The sequence below is a fragment of the Abramis brama genome (assembly GCF_963993115.1).
Source record: "Abramis brama genome assembly, chromosome: 17".
In the NCBI taxonomy this organism is placed as follows: domain Eukaryota; kingdom Metazoa; phylum Chordata; class Actinopteri; order Cypriniformes; family Leuciscidae; genus Abramis; species Abramis brama.
Window position 1 is genome coordinate 10,730,053 of NC_139979.1, and position 15,245 is coordinate 10,745,297.

General features: G+C 36.1%; 1 protein-coding gene across 1 annotated transcript; it reads left to right on the forward strand.

The window, feature by feature from the left end:
* capn7 (calpain 7) lies at positions 1 to 15,245 on the forward strand. Its single transcript, XM_084089665.1, has 21 exons — positions 1 to 430; positions 648 to 756; positions 1,794 to 1,951; positions 2,685 to 2,752; positions 2,847 to 3,053; positions 4,800 to 4,886; positions 6,075 to 6,201; positions 6,386 to 6,471; positions 6,703 to 6,796; positions 6,924 to 7,070; positions 7,467 to 7,573; positions 8,962 to 9,082; positions 9,178 to 9,322; positions 9,393 to 9,492; positions 10,621 to 10,756; positions 10,846 to 10,921; positions 11,017 to 11,162; positions 11,249 to 11,311; positions 11,422 to 11,552; positions 12,665 to 12,757; positions 14,265 to 15,245. Exons 1-21 carry the CDS (start codon positions 329 to 331, stop codon positions 14,407 to 14,409), a joined length of 2,448 nt encoding a protein of 815 aa, XP_083945791.1. The 5' UTR covers positions 1 to 328; the 3' UTR covers positions 14,410 to 15,245.

Here is a 15,245-nt window from a genome sequence, read left to right on the forward strand (position 1 = left end):
GACGTGTCGTGACAACAGCAGGACACGCCCATCGCATCCGGAAGTATTGCGGGCTTAAGCATTTGTTTTGCTGTCATAATAGCAAGTTAAAGCGTTATGTGTTCACACCTTATTTACAGTAACTAAGTTTGAAAGCTCCTTGAAATCAATATTTTTCAGTCTTGCCTCATTTTATCTCGGAGTTGGAGGTTGGGAAGTTCACGTAACGAGAACAACTCAAGAAAGAAACGCAAATTCTCGGAGGAACAGCAGCCTATACGTTAATGAAGAACAGGATAAAATGATTTGTCATATAACGTTATCTGTTAAACGTCTTTAAACGTCAATCATGGATTGTACAGCTCTTGAACTCGATGCTGTTAAATTTGCTAAATCAGCTGTACTGAATGATCAACAGGGGAAATACAATGAAGCTGTTTTCTACTATAAGGTAAGCTTCAAGCTCTCCTTTTTTGACATTGAAAGCTGATTTAATATAATATTTACCTTAACCTTTCTGAAAAGGCTCTATTCTTTAATGTAAATGGCAACGCATTCCACACTATGGCAATAAAAGCTGTCATTAAACAATGTTTACTTTGAGTTGGATATACATTTTTGGATAAAACTCATAATTGATCATATTTTGTATTTTGGGTTCTGATTAGGAGGCTGCCCAGGCTCTCATCTACGCAGGTATGGCTGGATCCAAACTAGAGAATATTCAAGACAAGGTGAACGAGTACCTGGACAGAGTACAGACTCTACTCAGTGCCGGTCAGTTTACACCAACTATTACCAGTGTGACCTCATCAAAAAGCTGTTTTCATCTATTAATACTCGGTATCAAGATTTACATCTAATTTTATTTAAGTTGATCCTCTAAGGATGAATTTAGTTTGCTGTTCTCTGTGGTCAACAAGAAAGTGAAACCTACTCCTCTTCCCTATTGCAGAAGAAGAAATTATGCTCATATTTTCCACAGCCCAACCTTTAGAAAGCTTACATACCTTATTTGTAAGTGGTGTGACTAATGCAGCAATTGGGAATCACAAATGAATGCGTAATTCACAGCTAAATGTAATTCTCTTCCTTGTTCTGTTGTGTTATGTAATTTGAGAACAACATAATGTTTTTCTACATTAATGTTCTGTCATTACTCACCTTTAGGTTGTTCCAAACCTCTGACTTTCTTCAATGGAACAAAAAAGGAGGAATTGCTCTTTTTCAGTCTATGAATGATGAATGGGCACTGGAGCTTTCAAGCTTCAAAATGGATGTAAAATCACCATAAAAGTGTCATGAAAGTGACCTAAACAACATATGCTCTGTATTCCAAGTCTTCAGAAACCATATGTTTTGAATTTTAGGATTTGATTTGATAGAATTAATGTTCACTTCAAGTGAACTGTTAACCATTGCAACAGAATCATTGAGTCTGTTTTGTGAACTGCATCAATGGATTCCTTAAAAAGATCATTAATTAATGCTAAAATGCTAAAGTTATCGTATGACTTCAGAAGGTTTGGAATATAGTACACAAGTCTTATGAATCACTTTTATTGTGCTTTTGAAAACTTTTTGAAGTTTGCAAGCTTAAGTCTCCATTTGTTGTAATTGCTTTGAAAAGAACGGCACACAGTTCTTTCTCCTTTACTGTTCTGTTTTAGTGTTCTTGTACAGAAAGAAAGTCACATTGGTTTGTAACAACATGAGGTTGAGTAAATAAAGGCACTGATTTTTGGTTGAACTATTCCTGCAAGGCCTATCTCTGTTGGAACCCCTCAGTTAACTGACTGAATCTCTGTGATCAGTTCAAGCACAGAGCAGTGACCCTCTGAAGAGTAAACAGCAGTTGGATCTGGAGAGAGCGTACTTTCTGGTGACACAGGCTTTTGAAGAGGATGAGAAGGAAAATGCGGATGAGGCCATTGAACTCTACACTCAGGCTGTGGAATTGTGCATTCAAGCGGTGAGTCGTCACATAAGGAGAAAACACTTGCATTAGAGTTCAAAAGTTTGAAAGTTAAAGAAATTAATACTTCTATTCAGCAAGGACACATTTATTTGTTAAAAATGACAGTAAAGACATTTATAATTCTTCTATAATTCGATTTTTATTCTAAATAAATGTCCTTTTGAACTTCCCATTCATTAAAGAATCCTGAAAGAAAAATGATCACAGCTTCAAAAATATTGAAAATGATTAGGGGTTAAACTGTTTTTAACATGGATAATAATAAGAATGGTTTCTTGAGTACCATATCAGCATATTAGAATAATTTCTGAAGGGTCATGTGTCACTGAAGACTGAAGTAATGATGCTGAAAATTTAGTTTTGACATCTCAAGAATAAATTACATTTTAAAATATATTCAAATAAAAAAGTTATTTAAAATTGTAATAATATAGTATTAATAGTATTACTGATTTGCTGTAGAGACAATGAACATTAAAAACATTAAAAAACATTAAAGAAATCGTACCCCAAACTTTTGAACAGTAGTGTAAAAATTGTATAAGTATACAGTGTTGACTCAGAAACTACTAGCAGCAGTTGTAGCGTAACAGTAGTCAGTCTTTGCAACAGGTGTTGGTGTTAAGTTGGTTGTTCTGGTTTCATATCTCTGACTGGTGCTTATATGGACTCCTCTGGTAATTAGAAACGGAGCCGCAGCTTTGAACTCTTTCTCTCTCCCACACAGTCCAATGAGACGTCAGATCAGGCACTACAGGGGAAACTGAAGCAGCTTGCTCGCCAGGCTCTGGACAGGTGCTTCACACATTTGGAAATAGAATGATGTACAATCAGTATGATATACATTTTACCTATAATCCTTTGTTTTCATCTCTTTTTCCTCATCCAGGGCAGAGGGACTGAAAGACTCTCTTAGTAAATCAGCAAACCAGGACAAGCCCGTCTCCTCTGCATCCAAAGGCCCTGCTCAGGTGAGGCAGTTCTTCCCGCTAGGCCCAGACTTCTCCCTCCATGACAAATCTCAGCCGGTCCGAGCAGTGCAGTCCAGCGAGCCACAGGGTCAGCGTTACACAGCGGAGGAGATCGAGGTGCTCAGGTAGGCTCAGAGCAAACATGATGTCAGATATTTAATAGCGGATGCTCATTTTGTGTTGTCCTTTAAGGCGAGACACGGCAGGCAAAAACATTGTTGTTTTTTACTGGTCAATTTTGAGATTTTTGGATATCTGTCTTCAATAACATGTCTTCTATCAGACTGTGGTGAAAAAAAGTCTGAAATACACATTTAGGTCTTTATTTTATTACACTTTGTCTGTTTGCGTCTGTAGATTTTGCGTAAATTCAACAAAAGTTGTCGTTGTAAATCCTCCCGCCGATCCGCGATCTCTGTCTGCTCTCTGTCATCACAGGCACGGCTGGAAAGCTCTCTCTTCACTGTACAATGCTGTCAGATCCAAATATGGTCATTTCCTTTTTATCAGCAACCAATCGCGAAAGTAAAAGGGCTGAATGCGCAATCTCATTGGCTGATGATAAATCTTTAAAGCCCGTTTTCTCAAAATGACTTTTCTCTCATACTCCAAGTACGAAATCTCCACTTCAGTAGCACCGATATACACCAAACTTTCCAGTCTTGTTCCTAGTTATATTATAAAGACATTTACAGAGGGATTTGTAAATATATTATTCCTAGCCTGATTTATATAACATTTTATTCCAAAAAACATGGCGAAAATATATTTTTTTAAGGCTATTGACAGTATATTCTGATTTACAGGATAACAAAAGTAGATATCCATAAATCCCTCTGTAATTTTTTTCCCATCTAATATGTGAACACAATGAAAAAATAATTTTTAATCTGGCTTTATCCAATACTCAGATTTCGTTTTTTAAAATATATACAAATTAGCGCATATTTAATTAGATATAGCCTAATTTGCATATTTAAACATTAAATTACAGAAAACTTGTAATACATTTTTTTCTCATCTTAATGTAGGTAATCAACTGGGAAAGTTTCATGGTGATATCTGCTAGTTAAAAAATTTACCCTATTCACCTGTAGTGTCTCGCCTTAAGGAATTTAACTTTAGAATATTTGTTTTAAACATTTGTTGGTACATATATACATACATTCTCAGGTAAAAATGTAAAGTTTATCATTACTTCTCTGTTTATCTACCTCGTTTGTAAAAATGTATCGTATTTGTGGCATGTGATGTCACTTCCTATTAAGTCATTTCCTGTTTGTCCTCCCTGGTACTGCATGGAAACAATGAGACAGACATGGTGTGCTCTCTGTTTTAATCCACTTGCATCCACCTTATTGCATCATAGAGGCAATACAAAGGAAGTGTGACAGTAAATGATCAACCTTACTACAACTCTGTCTTCATTGGCAACGGTTTAACTTGGTGTTTAGTCAGAGTTATAACAAACTGCACGAGAACACTATACATTTCCCCATCGCCTTTATCTGCCATCTAACTAAAACTCACCAAAGTTAATCTTACAGAAGCAGTACAAATGTAATTGCACTGTTAAATGAATGAATTAATATCTGGGGTTTTTTTTTCATACTGTACATTTACAGTGTTGTGATGGCTAAATTCACTTTGTGGCATTTAGAATGATTTATTTTAGATTTATTTGGACAAATTAGAATAGAAATTGTAATATTGGTTTTAATTTATTGGTTATCAGTCATAACATGAAAAATTATGATGATTATGATTTTTTTAAAATGATTTCAACAATGCATGTAGAAAAAAATAATTTGTTGAGATTTTTGAAATTATAATCAGTTCTTTATTTTTGCTTTTTTTTGTGTGTTTTTTAGAAAGACCTCCAAGATAAATGGAATTGAATATGTTCCATTCATGAGTGTTGATCTTAGGGAACGGTTTGCTTTTCCTGTTCCGTTCTCGTGAGTATTTATTTATATTCTTGTGTAATTTATACAAGTGCAGCTGCTTCTCTCACATGCCCTGGTATTTTGGTACCCTGCAACAACTATATTGTCCTTCACTAACACTTACACTATGGCTAAAAAATTTGGGGTCAGTAAGATTTTATTTTTTTTATATATTTTTTTTTAAAGGAATTAATACTTTTATTCGGCGAGGACACGTTAACCGTTACTCTGGTGCTGTTTTGTCATTTTTGACCGAAATTTTGTATGTTTTGTTAGAAGTTTTTACTTCATCGGAATGGTATGAAACTTGGTAAAGGTTTTGGCACTTGCTATGTGAGCACAAAAAAAATCATGGACATGATTCGAAAAGGTTAAATGGTTCAGAAAAAAATAATCACACTTGTATTGTTCGTGATCAAAAATGACTGCATTGTAAATTGAAAAACCTTTTCACTTCAGCAATAATCTGCCATTTGTCAGCATTCAAGACTTATGACAGTTTAGGTCCATGCTCAAAAAGTAAATAAATGGATTATAACTATTGCATAAATATAATTTAGTACCATAAAATTCCCCAAAAAACATTATCAAACTAAAATATAGTACAATAATTTCATTTCACTTAAATAAAAAAAAAAATCTGTAATTTTTGACCGACACACGAACAGTATCAGAGGGTTAAATTGATCAAAGGCATTCATAAATCATAATTTTCATAACATAAGATTTCTATCTCATTTAAATGCTGTTCTTTTGAACCTTCAATTCATCAAAGAATGCTATAAAAAAATGGATCACAGTTTCCACAAAGATGATAAGCAGCACAACTATTTTCAACATTGATAATAATAATAATAAATGTTTCTTGAACACCAAAACGGCATATTTGAATGATTTCTGAAGGATCATGTGACACTGAATACTGGAGTAATGGCTGCTGAAAATTCAGCTTTGCCAGGAATTTGCCACATTTTAAAATATATTCAAATATAAAACAGCTTGTTGTAATATTTAACAAAATTACTATTTTTACTGTATTTTCGATCAAATAAATGCAGCCTTGATGAGCATAAGAGACTTAAAAGTCTTACTGATCCCAACTTTTGAGCGTTAGTGTTTTTAAGAGCAGTGGTCCGATAACACTGAGTGAAATGTGGAATAGTTAAAAGACCTCAGTGACATGATTGTGTTTACACATAGGGACAAATGTGGGAAACTGGCTCTGTCACCGAAGCAAAAAGCCATATTCTCACGCTGGGTTCGTCCTGATGACATCTGCAATAACCCCACCATGATCTTCACTGTGTCCAGCTTCAGCATCAAGCAGGTCTCACTTTATGCGTCATTGACTAAGTTTGCTTCTCATTAAAACTTTGCTAATCTGTTAACTGGAAACAAATTAAACAGTGATGGTTTTGCCTATTGTTTAAAGCAGTTTTGTCATTCAAAAAGCTCTTGTTGTTTGTAACTTTTAGCTCGCGTAATGTTGTTTTGTTTGCTCATGCTTGCAGACGGTTGTGTCAGACTGTTCCTTCGTTGCCTCATTGGCCATCAGTGCAGCATACGAGAGACGCTACAGCAAAAAGTTAATCACAAGGTACAGCGACGTTCACACTAATAGTGTGACTCATGTGTTACTGTAATCCTTTTGGATGGCTCATGGACTGAATCAAGCTTGTGAATGTCTGGTGTCCTTAGGCTGAAATGTAAAAAATGTCCTGAACAAGCACCTTTAATGTCCTGTAATTTTAATTAATTATAACAAGTATATAATTCAGTGGGAGGTACCCATAATGATATAAAAATGTCTATTTGTTTTTGTATGTAGCATCATCTTCCCACAGAACAGGAAAGGAGAGCCAGAGTATAACCCCTGTGGGAAGTACATGGTGAAGCTGCACATTAACGGTGTCCCGAGAAAGGTACTCAACCTCTCTAAGCCCCGCCTCCTCAAATAAACTTCCTTTTATCTGTTGCCTTCATCATTGTTTGAAGATGAACGAGTTCTTGAGACTATTGTAATAGTTCAGGTGCGTGTTTCTCTATCAGGTGATCATTGATGATTTTCTACCCGTGGACCGCAACGGCGAGCTGCTTTGTTCCTATTCCAGTAATCGCAACGAACTTTGGGTGTCGCTCATTGAGAAGGCCTACATGAAGGTCATGGGAGGATATGATTTCCCAGGCTCCAACTCTGTGAGTTGCACTTCAGATTTAGATGCTGCTCCAAACAAAACATTTCTGTGACCAAGTCTCTATTACTCACTAAGGTTGCTTTTATTTGATCAAAAATAGTTAAAACAGTAAATATTTAGAACTATTATTACAACTTAAAATAAATAAATACTATTTTCATATATTTTAAAAAGTAATTTATTCATGTTATAGCAATGCTGAATTTTCAGCATCATTACTCCAGTCTTCAGTGTCACATGATCCTTAAGAAATCATTAATTTACACTAAAATCAATCCTTTTACATGCTACATGTGAATTTAGGCAGCACAAAAAATTTAAATTATATTCTGCATTATTCTGAATGATACTGCTTGGTGACACATGTTTTTTGTTTGTGTGTGTTTTTTATTTGTAGAATATCGATTTGCACGCTCTCACTGGCTGGATCCCAGAGCGTATTGCTATGCACTCAGACAATCAGTCCTTTAACAAAGATGACACTTTCCGCATGCTTTACCAGAGGTATGCACACACTCACAGTACACACGTCCACTGGTGTAGATTGATTTTTAGCCACTGTAAGGTCATATGTTCCTTTTGTAGTATGCAGCTACTTCAGTACTTTACTGGCATTATTCAACTTGCCTGTCTTGATTCTGTGTATAAATAGTTTGTATGTTGCAGTGATGTTTTCATATTATTTATATATTAATATAGAATATATTAATATTTTGAATTAGCTTTTCTTTTTTTTTTATATAATTTTTATTTTATTTTATATGTCTATTTAAAGGTACAATATGTAAGAATTTTGTATCAAAATATCCAAAAACCACTTGCACAGTGTTATATATTTCTTTCAATTGTGTACTTCCATTATCCTAAATGTTCACTTGTCACCTGTCAATGACGTAATATCCGCGTTATCCCTGGTTTCCGCTCGTACTGCCATAATAACCATGGCGACAGACGTTGACAACTGCGTAGTGCGTAACGTCTAGCGGCACGCTGTTGTTGTTTCTTTCAAACATTATGGATCATGGCAAGCAGATTTGGGACAAAAGGAGAACTAAAACGAGGATCAATATCGGCATGGCGTTTTCGAGATGCCGAGAGCTCCACGTCCGAGACTAACTTGGACTTGACCGAGATGCCGCTCTTGCATGTACTTTATTAGACAGGTGAGCAAATGTACATAAAACAAATATATAGCTCAATAGGATGAAATGTTAGAATATGATCAGTATGTTATTCTAATGTTGATCTAGCTTACTGCTAGTCTCATATAGCAAACAAACTAACACATAGAATAACATTGTAACTTTCAACACACTCAAATGCTGTTTAGTGTGATAGTGACGTTAGACCAAGTGAAACAGCGCTGCGTTACCTCACAAGTTTAATTCGTCAAATAAACTGACCTGTGTGAGCAGTAATTCTGCACTTGCGGGTAGTTCGGTAGAATGAAATGTCCTTATTCCTTTATATCCGCGGGACTCGTGTGTGGCGCTGATATCTGTCTCTCATTAGCAATCGCACCCTGCTTCATACCACAGCCATCACTCATCCATAAACATTATTAGATCCATGAGCATGACGACAAGTTCCATAATTTTGCTTGTCACTGTGTCATCAACCTACGCCTTTGTTATTGTAAGAGGTTAGTGACCCCTAGCGGCGAAAAAAAAATTACTTATTGTAGCTTTAACTTTATTTTTATTTAAGTTTGTTTAAATAATTGTAACTTATTTTATTTCAGTTAGTTGCCAATGCAACATTTCTCTTTTCTCGTTTTTTTAAGTTAAGTTTTCATCTAATATTTTTTCCGCTTATGCATTTCAGTTTTTTGAATTTTTTTTTTAATAGTTTCAGTTTTAGTTAACAATAACAATACTGATCTATTCTGGCAGGTTTCACAGAGGAGATGTTCTCATCACCACGGCGACAGGGGTCATGACTGAGGAGGAAGGGGAGAAGTGGGGTTTAGTGCCCACACATGCTTACGCTGTTCTAGACATCAGGGAATATAAGGTGACACCCATGACTCCTGGTCATTGTTAAATATCTTCTGCTTAGAGAGGTTTCATGACAGCAAAAACATCATCATCTCCTCCTTGTTTTCACAGGGTAAACGCTTCCTCCAGCTGAAGAACCCGTGGAGCCATCTCAGGTGGAAAGGTCGATATTGCGAACGTGACGAAAAGAACTGGACACCAGATCTTCTCAAATACCTAAATTTTGACCCCAAAACCGCACAGAAGTTTGACAATGGTAAGCCAGTGCTTATCTAACAATGACACAGAGTCAAATGTTCTTATTCACCTGTGTGTTTTTCTTTAAGGGGTGTTTTGGATCATCTGGGAAGACTTGTGCCAGTATTATGATGTCATCTACTTGAGCTGGAATCCAGCACTGTTCAAAGAATCCTCATGTATACAAAGGTCCGACTCCTTTTACATCATCAATAGTATTCTGTCAAAGTCTTTGGTGATAGGCTATGTTTAGACTGTGGGAAAAAGTGGCCCAAATTATTTTGCTCATATGTGACTCAGATCTGTTTTTGTTCTATTTTTTTTATAAATATGGTCCATATATGGTCTTAGATCAGATACAGGTCTGAGGTTTTGCAGTGCGACCTCATTCTGAACAGTCATATCGAAATTCATGCGACTTTTACTCTGGAACGACATTCGTCACAATTCTACGCTGATGGGCGTCACTCCAAAGATTTTACATATCACTAGTTCTTTGGTCACTAGGTAAATATGGAAGACCACTACTAAGGTAGGTAGACAGTAGAGGGACAGCGAAGTGTTAGAAGTCCTTAGCATTATTTCGGCAGTTCTATACAAGCAAATCTTGAGGAATTGTATTGTAAATATTTAAATATTATCTTTGTCTTCGTCTCAATTGCCTGTTTACGAATCACTGGCTTCCACGGCACATCAGCTTAGAAATTAAGGCATAAACACTGAATTCAGTGGCCTTCCATATGACAGCGTGTCATTTTGTTATTGTTCTTTGTGTGTATGCAAGTCAGTTTAGGATCATGATCATTTCACACTCGAATCTATGGAAGCTTGTTTCCACTACAAAATAAAAAAGGTAATTGTGAATTTTATCTCTTTTTTTAAATCTCAGAATGGTGACCTTTTATCTCGCAATTCGGACTTTATAACTCGCATATGCAAGTTTATATCTCACAATTCTGAGAAAAAAAGTTAGAAATGTGGGATAAAAACTTGAAATTGCAAGAAAAAAGGCAGAATTGTGAGTTTATATCCCACAATTCTGACTTTTTTTTCTCAAAATAGTGATTTTTCTTTGCAATTGAAAGAAAAAGTCATAATTGTAAGAGAAAAAGTTGCAATTATCTGTTTTTAAGGTAACTGATGGAAAGGCGAAACAAGCTTACATACAAATCTGATATTGACCACATTTTAAAAATAATGTGAACAGCCAAACAAAAAAGAAATTAGACCTGAGAAAAAATCTAAACTGAGAATAAGTTTTAGACTTAGTCATGTTATCAGATAATAAGAAAATGTCTGTGTATTTTGCAATTGCAGTAGCTGGGATGGCAAACAGGGACCTGTGAAGGACGTCTACAGTTTGGCCAATAATCCTCAGTACAAGCTGGAGGTGCAGTGTCCTCAAGGGGGCGCTGCAGTATGGGTGCTACTCACCAGACACATCACTGACAAGGTAAAACTACAGATTTCAGTGCAGTACACTACAATCAGATTGAGAATACTAGTTCTAACAATGTTCTTACTTTCTCATTCACTCTCAAGGATGACTTTGCTCAAAATCGGGAGTTTATTACTTTAGTAGTTTACAAGACCGATGGAAAGAAAGTCTATTATCCAGGTAAAATTCTCAGAAACTGAAGAAATTGTGTATATCTGATTTCTTTATAGTTCATTACTTACATTTTGTGTGCCCTGGTTTGTGTTTTTCTGAAGCTGAACCTCCTCCCTTCATTGATGGTATCAGGATCAACAGCCCTCACTACTTAACCAAGATCAAACTGACTAGTCCTGGAACTCACACCTTTACACTGGTGGTCTCTCAGTATGAGAAACAAAACACCATCAACTACACACTAAGGGTAGGACACATTCAAGTGTGATGGTTTTTATTTTCATATTAAATGAATCCTATTATTAAATGCTGTCATGAATATGCCCTTTCCAGGTGTACTCGGTATGCAAGTTTAATTTCTCCAAAATCCCAACACCCTTCACCCACACCAAAAGAGTGAGTTCAAACTTTTACTATCACTTTTTATAGTGTTTGTGGTGGTTATTGTTGGAAGCTATTTCCAGATTGTTTTTAACATCTCTCTCTTTGTTGCTGTTGATGTATAGATAAATGGCCAGTGGAAGGGGGCCAGTGCAGGAGGTTGTGGAAACTACAAAGATAGCTTCAAGAACAACCCCATATACCAGTTCAACTTGGAGAAAACAGGCCCTCTGCTCATCGAACTCCGTGGCTCAAGGTCAGACTGCTTGTTATTTTACTTCACACCACCAGAGGACACATTTCCATTTTTTCATTACATTTCAAAGTAAAAGTGGTACCCCTAAAATAATCGTGATAAATGTATGTCCCTTGACACCTGAGCATCAAAATATGATCTGAAGGCCTTTATCATTTAAGAAAAATTGGTATTTTTAAATATGTAATTTTCTTAATTTCCATAAAGGTTTGCTTTGATTAGGTGTATCTTGCATAGGTTATGTTAGCTTAGATAACTAAGGAAGCTGAACACTCAAAGACAAAGATTGTGATTCTGTTTTAAAATGTGATATTTTTGTACGCTACCATTCAAAAGTTTGGGGTCAGTAACAGTTTAATACCTTTATTCAGCAGTGATGCATTAAATTGATTAAAAGTGACAGTATAATGTTTCAAATAAATGCTGTTCTTTTGAACTTTCTTTTAATCAAAGAATCCACAAAAATATTAAGTAGCACAACTGTTTTCAACATTGACAATAATAAGAAATATTTTTGAGCATCAGATGGCATATTAGAATGATTTCTAAAGGATCATGTGACACTGAAGACTGGAGTAATGACTGATGAAAATTCAGCTTTACCATTACATGAATAAATGACATTTTAAAATATATTCAAACATATTTAAATTGTATATATCACTCTTTTTACTGTATTTTTGATTAAATAAATGCAGCCTTGGTGAGCATCAGTGACTTCTTTCAAAAACATTAAGAAAATCTTATTGACCCCAAACTTTTTAACGCATAGTGTACATATTTAAATGTAATGTAATATGTGATGATATAAAAGTTATTAATTGCTGTATTTTGTTTAATAAGAGGACTATAAAGATAAATTGCTCTAACATGCCCCAAAAAAGTTATTTTAGCCATACGAAGGGGGTAAGATTACACGGGCCGTCAAATTTCCCTTGACACCAGGTTTGACAGAGCCGTTCTCTGTAATCACTCCTTCACAGAGGAAACACCTACGCATATTCAGAACCCTTCTGTCTTTGAGTGTGAGAGTGTGTTCTCACAGTGATGTGAGGATGTATGATGTAGCGTGATGTCTGTGAATATAAACGAGTTTGGCTTTCTCACTGCAGGCAGTACAGTGTGGGCTTTGAGGTGGTGACCGTTTCTACTGCAGGGGATTCTGGATCATCAGGCTCTCAAAAGAGGGGCAGTGGAGATTACCGGTAAAGAAATACTCTCTTTGTGATGAAGAAAACTAGATGCCTATTTTATTGCTTTAAAGATAATTACATTGTCTGAAATCCCGTGTCCATTTCCATTCTCCCATATTAGGCACATTGGCTATGTTTGGGATGGAATGCTAGTGTACTGCTTTTTGCATACTCTTAAATAATGCCTTCAGTTCTTTTAGAATTAGTGTGAAACAGTGGGCATTGTGCAATAAAATTCAATCAGTAGATTATGCTTTTTCAGATAATACCTTTTTATGTAGTGTGTAGTATAGCTGTTTGTGAATGGTAAAGGTCTGCAAAGTTTCAACGATCAAAGTTCTCCCAATAGAAAGAACCGATTTTGAAATTCCTGAAACGAGTCGCCAGTAATTCCAGTCTTACTTCTTGCACGAACCTACGTAGGTCTGTAACAAATTTGAATAATGGCTACCCATGAACAGCATCTACTTTGACCCTCAAACACTGCAGCTGAGGTCTGGAAGAGTTTGATTTCTGTTGTCGGAGATGAAATTCAGAATATGGTAATAGCTGTTTCATTTCCGGCACACTCTGAAAGCGGTAGACCAATCACAACAGACTGGGCCGTCTGACCAATCAGAACAGAGTAGGCTCTCAAAAAGGTGGGGTTAGTTGTTCTTAGTTGTATAATACAGATTTTAGATGCCAAGGCCCCCAAATATGATGATTCCCTTTTGAGGAACCTCCCTTTTAAATAATTATCATTTTCAAATTTGAGGTTGGTAAGATTTTTTAATGTTTTTGAAAGAAGTCTCTTATGCTCACCAAGACTGCGTTTATTTAATAAAAAATACAGTAAAAACAGGAATATTGAGAAATATTATTATAATAATACACTTGTATAATTATAATATCTGTGATGACAAAAGCTGAATTTTCAGCAGCCATTACTCCAGTGGTCACATGATCCTTCAGAAATAATTTTGTTATGCTGATTTTAGGATTCTTTGATAAATAGGATAATTTTTAACATAACAGTAACACTGTAAAAGTCTTGTATTCTACAAAAGTCTAAAATAAAATAAAAATCTTACTGACCCCAAACTTTTGAACGGTAATTTATAAATTTTTCCATACCCACATAAGACCCTTGACCCATTTGGCTCTCCCTTGGTATATTTGGTATATTTATTTCAGTACACTAACAGTCAGTTGGCCTGTTTATATCCCTGTGCGTGCATAGACAAAACTGCAAAACTGTGTAGGTCGTTCCACTTAAGCATCAGCATACAAATGCTTGAAAAGCACAGCCTTGCCTCACAAAGAAATCTAGGTCAGACATACAGTAGTTGATCAGACTGAGGAAAATGTTTATCCACCATCTCATCTTGATAACAGTAGCATGGTTGTTAGCTTTGTTGATGGTCTTAGCATTAGTAGTTCAAAGATTAAGGCGCATTTATAATGTGTTCTCTAAAATCGATTCAAAACGGTGCAATATCCTACCTTATATAACAGAATCTGATCTGTTTATCCTCAGATGCGGTTTCTGTTATATGGATGTTGACAGCTTCCCTGCTGGGATTTACAATGTCATCCCCACTACCTTCCTGCCAAAACAAGAAGGCCCATTCTTCCTGGACTTCAGCAGTGTCACTCCACTGCGCGTATCTCAGCTGCAATAACGGCTCGAGATCATCGGCCCGCCGGATTGTTCTGCAGACTGAACAGACACTGAAGATGCTTTAGCCAGTGCTTATTGCTCTCTACGGCACAAACACTCTCGCTTACCAAAATAAATAATCCCCACCCACAGATAGTTCCTGACATAGTGCCATGTTTGTCATGTTAGTGTGTGATAGACTGCTCATGACAGTGCCATGCTCAGAGGAAGTGTATTCAATCAGCCAAAAATACACTCCTCTTTTACAGTAGTTCTGCAGTCCAAAGTTTCATTCAGAAACAATGATGTGTGTGCACACTTGAACTGAAATGACTGTTTTTCACTCAGGAGACTTGCATTAAAGCAAGGCTGTATATTAATGATGTCTGATGATAGATCAGAGGGATATGTTTTGTGTTCATACTAAGGGCTCTTCCTCTGGTCTGTTCCTGATGTCAAGGTAGAAAGACTGTCAGTTGCAGGGCTTCTCTCTTTAGCGGGCAGAGAATGAGTGCACTTTTATCAAAAAAAGGAAGAAAGAGCGAGATATGCATCTATCTAAAGCATAATTTTTGGTGGGGTTTTTAGCTTCCCACACTGCTCATCATGCGCATCAATTGTCAACTTGAATTGTTTATCAGTCACTATCTACCAGCACAGTACTGAATGTTTACAGAACATTATTACAATGACCTGGATGTTCTTACATCTTAAAGGGACATGCATGATTGAGGATGATGTTCCGTAATGGATATTGTACAAATGCTTAAAGTTCTTCCGTCTAACATGCTTTTTGATTTATGTTCATCTGCTCTGATGTATTTATTTGCAGAGATTAAAATGAAGGTGTACATGTCA